Below are 11,309 nucleotides of genomic sequence, written 5' to 3'. Positions count from 1 at the left end.
CTGGGAAGTCCTTTCCCATGGAGTCGCTCTGCTCCTCATCAAGTGTGCCTGTCCCGGGCTCTCTATTCTGTCCCCTGGTCTTCTGTCCAGACTCTTCCCAGCCACACCGCATGCTGCAGGCCCTTTGCCCTGGATACAAAGAACACCAGGCAGCATCTGTTCCCCTTCAGTGTCATGTTCTGAGTGTTCAGATTTCCATAAACTTTAGAATCAGTGGTTTTATACCCACAAATAACTTGTTGGTATTTTTATTTTTATGGCATTAAAGAATCCATAGATCAATTTGGGAAGAACTGACATCGTAATAATGTTGAGTCTTCCTACCCACTACACAGTGTCTCTTTATTTGGACTTTAGATTTCTCTGTCAGGTTTTAGCTTATCTCATACAGATCTTGTACCTATTTTGTTAGAATTATACCTATGTATTTCTCTTTTGGGTACTAACATATATGATGTCATGTTTGAAAGTTCAGATCCAGGGGTTACTAGTGCCTAGGAGAGCAAGTGGCTTGAACATTAATCTATGTCCTGCTTTTTGTTCTTTGAAATTTTCCATAGAGAAAATCGTGTCATATGCAAACTGAAACAGTTTATTTCTTCCTTCACAGTGTCCACTTTATTTCCTGTCTGGTCCTCCTGCATAGGCTGCAACCTCCCGCACAATGCGGCAGGGTGGAGGGCACATCCCTGTCTTGTTTCCAGTCTTCTCACCCCTCCTGCATCCAATCTCTGCTGGAGGTGTTCCTAAGGAAGTTCCACTCTGATCCAGCTCACCAAGCATTTTCTGAAATCACAAATGGCTGTAGGGTTTTGTGGAAGCTTTTCCTGCCTCTCCTGGTGTGATCTTGTCTCCTGGACCTCAGCCTTCTGGTGTGATGGACTCTATTAATTGATTTTTTGATGTCTCCAGATGCCTGGAGCAAATTTCCCCTGGTTCTGATGTGGGATGCATTTCTCACAGGCTGGATCTGACATGCCCATGTTTTGTTGAGGGTTTTTGCATCTGTATTTGAGAGAGACTGGTCTGAATGGATTTATGATAGCTCTGCCTGATTTTGGTGTTCGGTCATTGCTGGCTTCATGGAATAAATTAGGAAGTGTCTCCCCTGCTCCTACTTCAAAGTTATTATGGACAATGTTATCTCTTTAACTGTTTAGAAAAATCCACCACCACAACCACCTGAGCCTAATGCTTTGAGATCTGGAAGGTCTTTAGTCCTGGATCCAGTTTCTTCAATAGACACAAGCCTGTTCAGGGTGTCTAGTGTGAAGACTATGTCTTTCCCTCAGGGAGTCAGGCCTTTTTTACAACTTCAACCACCCAAGGTTGCTGCTGTTGGGCGTACATCCAGGACCAGATCCCAGGTTTGGTTCTGCACTTTGTCTTAGACAATGAAGGGAAAGAATCCATTAAGGATAACTGACTTTCCAGAACTGACACAGAAAACTGAATGTGCATGAAGAGCTGCACAGCCGTGCTTACGTGGGCCAAGTCGGCCTCTGGAGGAGTGTGAGGGTCCTGGACTCAGAGTCAGCTCCACGAGGGGCCAGCAAGGGCACAGGGGTATCCAGGAGTAGGCCACTCCCCAGGGGCCCTGTGCGGCCTGCCATGCTGTGTGGGGCCCCAGACTCTCCCCAGTCAGACCATGAGGCTGTTGCTTTGTCTTGTGATGTACCCTCTGCAAATCCCAGGCTGTCAGAGGAGCTAGTCAGGGCTCAGCCTACCCAGGGGGCTGGAATCCCAAATGGACAGCACCTCCCTGAGCCCAAGTACTCATGGAGGTCGCTCCCTCTGCCAAGGCCAGGACGCAGATCCTAAGGCAAGCCTGGATCTCACACCATGTCTGCCGAGGGCTTATACCAAACCCTGGCACAGAGGAGACCTTCTTCTTCCTCGCTGCCTGCTGCCCAGCTGGCTCCTGAAGTGAGGGCTTGCCTGCCCTGTACCTGGACACACCAGCCCGTGGGTACTCAGGGCCCTGTGACAAGTGATTGGTTCGTGGTCATGAAAGCCCTTCACCAAGCACAGCCCACCCCAGAATGTGTGCTGTCAGCTCCCTCTCTGTCCCTCCAGGCCCCGTCCTCTGAACCTGTGGACATCCTGTGAGTATCCTACCACCAGGGACCCTCCCAGACACAGGGAAGACCCTGGGACTGAAAAAACGGGCAGGACCTTAGGGAAGAAGTCCAAGGGGCAGGGGGTGGGACCTCGGGCAGTGCTGGGGCAAACTGTACACTCCTTCCCCGAGGGTAGCTAGCAGGGCTCCAGAGGGAAGCAAGGTTGAGCATGACCTGTGGCCAGGTGCGTGGCCACAGCAGAAGGCTCTCCTCACACAGGGCCATGCAGAGTCTGAATTCACTTCCTGCAGCTGCGGTAACAAACCATGAGACTTAGTGCTCAAAATGACACGCACTTCTTCTCTTCGTTCTACAGGTCAAAGTCCAAAATCAGTTTCACTGGGCTGAGAGCCAGGTGTTGGCTCTACAGTGCTCCATCTGAGGCTCCAGAGAGGAGACCCATGGCCGTCTCCAGCTTCCAGAGTGGTGCTCCCAGAATCCTTGGTTCCTGACCCCTTCCTCCATCTTCAGAGCTAGCTCCTATTCTATGTCCCAAAGCACCTCTGTGCCAAATCCTATGACACTGAGATGATACCCTCTGCATACATCTTATGACACTAAGATGACATTTGGAGCCCATTTGGATAACCAAAGATATACTCCCCTCTCAGGATCCTGAATTTAGTCCCATCTACAAGGTCCCTTTAGGATATAAGGGGACACTCATATGTCTCAGGGATTGTTTGAGGAGCATTGTGTAACCCACCACAGACACATTAACACAAACATGCACTCACTTCTTACACACCCATTCCACGCAGGCAGTGGGGTCGCTGGTGGTCCCAGAGGTCACAAGGACTACTCATGTCCAAACCTCTCATCAGCCCACTCAGGACAGTGGGAAGCTGCAGAGTCCACCCCGTGGCACGCTTCCTCATGCCCAGGAGAGAATGGGCCCTTCTCCAAGGTCCCCCAGCACAGCCCTCCCTCACTCTCATGTTCCCTCTGCCTGGATGCCCCTCTTCACCCCACCTGCAGAATTCACCATCTCCAGCCTGAGCTGGAGGACTGGTTCTGAGCTAGCCACCTCCTCCATGCAGATGGTCTGCTTCTGTAATCAGCTGCTCACAGCTATGGCTGGATGCCACACCCCATGCAAGGAATGCTAAAAGAACAGAAGAGCAGTGGGAATCAAAGGTCACCAAGAACAGCACTTAAAGGGTGACAGTACAGCCTGTGCCACAGAGCCTACATGCAGGAGCTTTGCTGCAGATCAGATGGACACCTCAGTGCCTACTGAGCACCGGAGATGCCCAGACCTGGGGAATGGACAGCGCAGAACAGCTTCCCACCCCAGGACTTGGCTTGAGCTCTCCCTGGGTAGGGGTCACCTCTCTGGTCCTTGACTCTACCTCTGAGTGCTAGATCCAGAGACAAGCTGCCATGGATGAGGCAGGGACCTCCTGCTCCAGGTGAGTGCTGGATCCCAGAAGGGTCTCCAGAGAGAGGTCCCTCTAGGGCGTCACTCGCTGACTCCCTTGTCCCAGCCCTTTCTCCACCACGCCAGGCTCAGAGTTCCAGAGCCTACATTGCCACAGAGGGCTACAGGGTCTGCTCCCCACCCAGGAATCAGGCTAGCCCTGCTGTAAGAGCCCAGAGAGTGTGCAGTGAGCCAAGGAGAAATGCAGGGACACAATCTGAGAACAGGTGACAGCTGCTGCTGAGGCCAGCCCTCCCCTGGCTCTGCAGAGAGGGAGAGAAAGGAAGGAGGACAGCCCAGGTACACACCTCATTTGGCCTTTCACCTGGCCTGGCAGGGTGTGTGGAAGGGAGAAAGCCAGAAGTGGGGGGAGGGGTATGGAGCAGGAAGGCTGGCATGGAGTCCTCACCAGCGAGGAGGTTGGAGCGCAGGCCTTGCTTGGCGGCAGAGGTGGTCTGGAGCTCTCCCGCTGCCCCTGTGGATCTCCACAAGGCGTTAGCCCAGATCCCCTGGATAGGGCCCCTGCCCACTGTGGACACCCAGAACTCCCTGTGTGCGTGGCAGAGGTCACCTGGCAGCATACATAAATCCTGCTCGCCTCCAGCTTGGAGCCCCGCGCTGCGGCGGCCCGCGAGCTGCTCCTGGCCGCGCTGGAGGACCTGAGCCAGGAGCAGCTGAAGCGCTTCCGCCACAAGCTGCGGGATGCGCCGATGGACGGGCGCAGCATCCCTTGGGGGAGACTGGAGCGTGCGGACGCTATGGACCTAGCGGAGCAGCTGACCCATTTTTATGGGCCAGAGCCAGCGCTGGATGTGGCCCGCAAGACCCTGAAGAGAGCCGACGTGCGCGACGTGGCGGCCCGGCTCAAGGCGCAGCGGCAGCAGCGTGAGCTCTGGTTGGGGGTTCCCCAGGGTCCCTGGTTCAGGGTCTTTGCCGCCCGCTGCCTTCCTTCCAGCTTCCCCTATAAAACCCTGGCGCTTTCCCCACAAATTCGCAAATCCTATGACTTAGATCCTGGGTGCTCTAGAGGGAGACCTCGACCCCCTATTGTGTCTCACTCCAGGTTTCCCTTTCAGGGCTCGGCCCCAGCTCCTCGGCGCTGCTCTCCGTGGCCGGTAGGTCTTCTGTGGGAGGCACAGGCTCAGGGCACTAAGTCCCGCTGCCACTGCTGGCCCCAGGAAGGCTGGCGCGGGAAGGCGCCAGGACGCCTAGAGGGAACCGAGGCCTGACTGGCAGGGAGGGCACCGGCCCGGGTGCTGGGAAGCCAGCCGTTCTCGCCCCGCCCCTGTCGCTTCCCCAGAGTACAAGAAGCAATACCGCGAGCACGTGCTGAGGCAACACGCCAAAGTGAAGGAGAGGAACGCGCGCTCGGTGAAAATCAACAAGCGCTTCACGAAGCTGCTCATCGCGCCCGAGACCGCCGCCCTGGGGGAGGCACCGCTGGGGCTGACGGAGGAGCCGGAGCCGGAGCGCGCACGGCGCTCGGACACACACACGTTCAACAAACTGTTCCAGCGGGACCAGGAAGGCCAGCGGCCGCTGACCGTGGTACTGCAGGGCCCGGCGGGCATTGGCAAGACCATGGCGGCCAAGAAAATCCTGTATGACTGGGCGGCGGGCAAGTTGTACCAAGGCCAAGTGGATTTCGCCTTCTTCATGCCATGCCACGAGCTGCTGGAGCTGTCGGGCACACGCAGCTTGGCTGACCTGATCCTGGACCAGTGCCCCGATCGGGGCGCACCCGTGCGACAGATGCTAGCGCAGCCTCAGCGGCTGCTCTTCATACTAGATGGCGCAGACGAGCTGCCGGCCACCGGGACCCCCGAGGCCGCGCCCTGCACAGACCCCTTTGAGGCCACTAGCGGTACACGGGTGCTGGGCGGGCTGCTGAGCAAAGCGCTGCTGCCCTCCGCCCGCCTGCTGGTGACCACGCGCACGGCCGCCCCTGGGAAGCTGCAGGGCCGCCTGTGTTCACCCCAGTGCGCAGAGGTGCGAGGTTTCTCCGATAAGGACAAGAAGAAGTACTTCTACAAGTTCTTCCAGGATGAGTGGAGGGCCGAGCGTGCCTATCGCTTCGTGAAAGAGAATGAGACGCTGTACGGCTTGTGTTTCGTGCCCTTCGTGTGTTGGATCGTGTGCACCGTGCTGCGCCAGCAGTTGGATTTGGGCCAGGACCTGTCGCGCACCTCCAAGACCACCACTTCAGTGTACCTTCTCTTCATCGCCAGCGTGCTGAGCTCCACTGGTGCCGACGGTTCCTGGGTGCAGAGAGAGCTGCGCAAGCTGTGCCTTCTGGCCCGTGAGGGCGTCCTCAGGCGTAAGGCGCAGTTCACCGAAAAAGACCTAGAGAAACTGGAGCTTCGCGGCTCCAAAGTACAGACACTATTTCTCTGCAAGAAGGAGATGCCAGGCGTGCTGAAGACAGAGGTCATCTTCCGATTCATTGACCAGAGTTTCCAGGAGTTCTTCGCAGCACTGTCCTACATGCTTGAGGAGGAGGGGGCTCCTGGGGCACCAACGGGTAGCGTGGGGTCACTCCTGCGCACAGACACGGAGCTAAGTGGACACCTGGCGCTCACCACCCGTTTCCTCTTCGGGCTGCTGAGCACAGAGCGGATCCGAGACATCGAGCATCACTTTGGTTGTGTGGTTCCAGAGTGTGTGAAGGAGGATGCCCTGCGGTGGGTGCAGGGACAGGGCTGCCCCAGGACTGCATCAGAGGGGATGGAGGACACAGAGGAACTAGAGGAGGAGATAGAGGAGCCCAACATCCCCCTAGAGCTGTTGTACTGCCTGTATGAGACACAGGAGGATGCTTTTGTGCGGCAGGCCCTTAGCAGCCTCCCAGAGCTGGCACTGGAGCGAGTGCGACTGAGTCGCATGGATCTGGAGGTTCTGAGTTACTGTGTGCGATGCTGCCCGGCTGGACAGGCACTGCGGCTGGTTAACATTGGACTGGCGGCTGCACAAGAGAAGAAAAAGAAGAAGAGCCTGGTGAAGCGGCTGCAGGGGTGAGTCTCCAGGCTAGGGTAGGCATGAAGCTTGTATGCAGTGAGTGCCCGTGCACCCATGCCCATCTGGACTGAGGAAGCATGTCCAAACCTGAGGCCTGTTCCCCCAGAGGCAGGGAGGACCTCAGGGCTGCTTTTGTTCACCCCCTTGCAAGGCAGCGGCCCAGTGCCCCTCTTCTTCACTAGGTGTCCTCACCATGTTCCAGCACACCACCACACAGCTCTAGCTAGAGTTCTAGAGTCCACCATGCCCTCGGCACCCTGAGCCGTGCACCTGCTGTCCCTCCCCTCAACACTTTGCTTGCTGCCTATCCTGAAAGCCTGCCCTGGCTGCTTCAGCTGGCCTGGGATTCCACTGGCCCCAGAAGTGCCCTGATGACCACTCTATACCATGACATTCCCCATGCCTGCTTCTTGCACCAGACTTCCAGCTCCTCTGCGACAAAGCTTGTGCAAGAGTTACTTTGAACTTAGCTCCACTCAGCACCTGTCCTGGGTGTTCAGCATCTTTCAGAGGATGAATGTCAGGACATGGGCAGGGCTGGCCCTAGGGACCTGCAGAACCCCTCCTGGGTTTCACTCTAGGTTCAGTGAATTAAAGGGTAGAGGGGTCCTAGCTCAACATGAGGTGATGGCAGGAGAAGCACCAAGGCCCGAGGACTACAGAGAAGAAAGGGCCCTGTCTAGGAGGCGCTGAAGCGGTGCAGCAGCCTCAACTTCCTCTCTTCTTGCAGTTCTCGAGCCTCCACAAAACAACTCCTGGGATCCCCACTGCGTCCACTTTGTGAGGCCATGACTGACCAACAGTGCGGCCTAAGCAGCCTGACGTGAGTAACCATGCCCCAGCCCCTCCCAGGGGGCAGGATGCCCTGCAGAGACAGGAGTATAGGGAGGGAGAAAGCTGACAGGGACCCACCCCACCAGAGAGTGAGGTGCTGGTGGGAAAGGTGTGGTGCTGGCGGAAAGAGGGGGCTCAGCACCTGGGGGTGGGAGGATGGCAAGGTATTTCTTTTTTCCAAGGAGGCTGCTAGGTGCCATTGGAAACTCTTGGGCCAACCCTCTAGAGGAGCATCAGGTGCCCCCTCTGAGGTCAGGCTGCCTGTGAATCCTGGCCTCTGTGTACCCTTGGACAAGCCAGTCTGTCTGGGCTTATGCTTCCTCTCTGTGAAGTGCACCCAGCGTCCTCTACCTTGGAGGGTTGTTGTGAGACTTCGTGAGGCATGAACAGTACTTAGAATGAGATAGCTGTTCAATTCCTGTCCAACAGGAATGCCCACTGACCAGATGGTGAAATGACCAGTTGCCCATGAATCAGTGGCGACATGGCCAAGTAGTCCAGTGGGTGGGGGCCAGGTACAGCAATCTGGAAATACATATAAGGAACCCGAAGGATGCCCACATTTGGCCCAGCTGGTGGGGTCTGGCCCACCTTGGTTTGTGCAGTTGATGTAGAGAAGTGACCCACGAGCTTCTTGACCACAGGCTGTCCTACTGCAAACTCCCCGATGTCATCTGCCGAGACCTCTCTGAGGCCCTAAAGGTCGCACCCGCCCTGACGGACCTAGGCCTCCTCCACAACAGGGTCAGTGAGGCAGGCCTGCGTATGCTGAGTGAAGGCCTGGCTTGGCCCCAGTGCCGGGTGCAGACACTCAGGTGAGGCTTGGCCTGGGAGAGACAGAGGGATGGGATCCTCCCCCAGCAGCTCCTGAGCCAGCCCTCCTCTCAGGGTGCAGCTGTCTGGCCTCCCGGGAGCACTCCAGTACCTGGTAGGCATGCTCCGGCAGAGCCCTGCCCTGACCACCCTGGACCTCAGTGGCTGCCAGCTGTCTGACCCCACAGTGACCTACATGTGTGCAGTCCTGCAGCACCCATCATGCAGCCTACAGACCCTCAGGTAGATTCAGGTGGACAAAGTGTGGGGACACAGCCGGTAACCCCAGGGAGGGTGGATGCTGGGACTCCCTGACCCTCAAGAGGAGCCTCTCCAGATACCTCCCAAGTGACCAGGCTCAGACACAGATCTGGGAGCCCAGCCTAGAACCCATCCCTGAAGCCCTGGCCCCCACCCTGGACCTGATCACTATACTGACCAAATATGCATCCTGTGGTCAGTGATCCCAACACCCTTTTACTCCCCTGAAGGACAAAGGCCCTGAGAGACAGCCTCGGTCACTTGGGCCTTTGGCATAGCCTAGACCAGCAGCCCCTTCATCACCCACTCCTACTGTGCCCCAGTCTTGTCCCCCAGCCCTGGAGTTCTCTCCCTCAGCTGACCCATACCCTCTGTCCTCGCATGTGGCTGCAGTCTGGCCTCTGTGGAGCTGAGTGAGCTGGCCAAGCAGGAGCTGCAGGCCGTGAAGACAGCAAAGCCAGATCTGGTCATCATACACTCAGAGCTGGACAGCCACCCGGAGCCTCCCAGGGGATTCAACAGTGTCCTCTGAGGCCCTGCAGCCAGAGCGGGGTAGAATGCACTGCGGTCAGAGACCCTGTGGAGAGGTGGTCCTAGTCCCCAAGGCAGGAGGGTGCTGCCTTCAGACTCGGGGCAACTTTTCTGAGCAGAGAGGCCCTGGACAGGCCAGCGGGAGGCCCAGACACAGGGGTCTGCTCCTGGTCAGGCCTGGGATCACCCTACAGCCACTGCCACTGCAAAAGCCCCTGAAACAGTAATGCCGATGAAGACCCTGTGAACTGAGCACCTAGTGGTTGGCAGAGTGACCCTTTCTCTGGCCTGGCCTCCACCTCTCAGCCCCCACTCTGGCCCTGGAGGCAGAAGGCGGTGGGGCCCTCCCTGGGAATTTGGGAGGACTGAGGCCATCCTTGAGGCAGTGTAGCCTGAGCCCAGAGGCGTCCACTAGCTGCCTGAGATCTATGGAAGGGGAGGCCAGGGCGGGTGGAGATAGAGCCAATGTCTGGCCCAGGTGGGAGCCGCAACAGCACCATCACTGGTAATAAACTCTGCTTCAGATTCACTTCCACGGTTTCTGTTACTTTTCACCAGGGCCCCAGTAGGGTCTTTCCTCCAGCTCGCTGCCCGGGAGGACAGGGTTCAGGCCTCAGAGGAGAGAGGCTCAGTGAGCCTCTGACTGCAGAGAGCTTGGAGGCCAGATCTGACCTTGCCAGCCAGTGCCCCTAGTGGATGTCCCAAGAAGCTTCGAGTCTTTTCTGCTCAGCACAGCTGGGCTCTGCCAGCTCTTGAGACTCCATCCAAATGGAGGGCACCCTGGAAACAGCCCCTTCCACTTCCCAGGGGAAATTCCCTCCATAATCACTTTATAAATCCATTCCTTCATACCACAAAGCAGACAAAACCCCTCTCCCCTGGGAGCTGCTATTCTAGGCAGAAAGACAATAAATAAGTATGCTATACAAGAACAAGACCCCGTAAAAACACGGTGCCTGGATGCATGATTCAGTGGACTCACAGATGATTCACAAACATGGTACAGCAAACACAGTGTGTGAGCCAGGCGCAGGGGCGCATGCCTGTCCTGCCAGCAACTCAGAAAGCTGAGGCAAGTTTGAGACCCTCAGGCTGTGAGCAGCTCTTGTGAGCAGAGAGGCCCTGGACAGGCAAGTGAAGCCCACACAGGCGCAGGCCCTTGCCTGGTCCTGGACAGGCCTGGAACATGCCCCTTGCCCCACACCCTGGATTCCTCCTCCCTAGCCCTGGGCGACTTAGTGAGCTTCTGTTTCAGGGTTCAGGACCACTGGTCTGGGCAGGGCGGACAGACACAGAGATGTACGTCAGGCCAGGGAGCCTGAACCATAGGACCCACAGGCCCAGGGACGTGCCCAGAGCCATCAGTGGGCAGGTGGAAAGAGGGAGACCAACTGTGCCACCAGCTGAGAGAGCTGGAGGATGGGGTCCGAGCAAGGGGCACCGTGGAGAGGGAGAGATCTGGAGAAGGGCAAGAAATCACATCCAGAGCCCACAGAGGTCCCCTAAATCCACCGTTGGGGACCGGCATCTTGGGGGTCAAAGGACTCCTCACTCAGGTCTCTGGCCACAGCCACGACCCACGGGACCACACAGGTCCTGAAGACACAGCCTGGCCGTCTAGGGGACAGGGGGCCTCCGCCCAGCCCTCGGCGCCTAGCTGCCCCGCCCCGTGGGCGGCTGGGCCGGGCAGCAGGCCTTCCTGGTCACGTGTCAGTGGTGAGACTCGCCTCCCCCAGGCAGGCCCGGGGCAGCCGGACCCTGGGGAACCGAGGGATGCAGATCGCAGATCGGGGGCTGGGCAAGAGCCGTGGTAAGTCTCAGAGTCCCCCCCCCCCCCCCCCCCCCCCCCCCGCGCGCCCTCCCAGCTCCCGCTGCTTCCTCGCCGCCCGCCGCGTCCCGTCCCGGCCCCTTCCGCCCTCCCCTCCCAGGGGGGCTGGTCCCTGGGCTGAGCTTCCTCGGTCCACCCTCAGGGCTTCCGGACTCAGGAAGGGGCGGCTGGAGAAGCAGGCCCCAGACCCGCCAAGGTTAGAATCTGGGCTCTAAAGCCGGAGTTTGAGGGGCAAGTTTAGAGACTGAATTGAGTCCTGGAGGTCCGTGGGGGTCGGCCAAGTCCTGAGGAGGACTTCAGACTTTACAGTCTGAAGAGGGAGCCCACCCAGTCACGGCCTCTTGACCCCCTTGGCCAGGTCACCCCCTAAGTGAGCCTTCCATGGAGGATGCCTGGGAAGACCCGACCACATTTACTGCCCAGTCTCTGCCCAGTGATCCCCGGCTCTTGGCCACTGTGACCAATGCCTACCTGGGCACACGTGTGT

At 57.9% G+C, this 11,309-nt stretch overlaps 2 protein-coding genes across 2 annotated transcripts in view; both read left to right on the top strand.

The window, feature by feature from the left end:
• Positions 1-3,503: 3,503 nt before the first annotated feature.
• On the top strand, positions 3,504-8,995 carry Nlrp6 (NLR family pyrin domain containing 6). Its single transcript, XM_076842974.2, has 8 exons — positions 3,504-3,532; positions 4,145-4,425; positions 4,617-4,655; positions 4,841-6,551; positions 7,286-7,378; positions 8,034-8,204; positions 8,278-8,445; positions 8,857-8,995. Exons 1-8 carry the CDS (start codon positions 3,504-3,506, stop codon positions 8,993-8,995), a joined length of 2,631 nt encoding a protein of 876 aa, XP_076699089.2.
• Positions 8,996-9,459: 464 nt separating this feature from the next.
• The window catches only part of Pgghg (protein-glucosylgalactosylhydroxylysine glucosidase), a 5,488-nt gene continuing 3,638 nt past the window's right edge, over positions 9,460-11,309 (top strand). Inside the window, 3 exon segments of the mRNA XM_077108621.1 lie at positions 9,460-9,499; positions 10,565-10,804; positions 11,181-11,305. Of these exon segments, the coding sequence (XP_076964736.1) occupies positions 9,460-9,499; positions 10,565-10,804; positions 11,181-11,305 (405 nt within the window).

Source organism: Callospermophilus lateralis, chromosome 2, assembly GCF_048772815.1.
Source record: "Callospermophilus lateralis isolate mCalLat2 chromosome 2, mCalLat2.hap1, whole genome shotgun sequence".
In the NCBI taxonomy this organism is placed as follows: Eukaryota; Metazoa; Chordata; class Mammalia; order Rodentia; family Sciuridae; genus Callospermophilus; species Callospermophilus lateralis.
The sequence above is the reverse complement of the archived record's forward strand: the minus strand, read 5'-3'. Positions and strand labels throughout refer to the sequence as shown.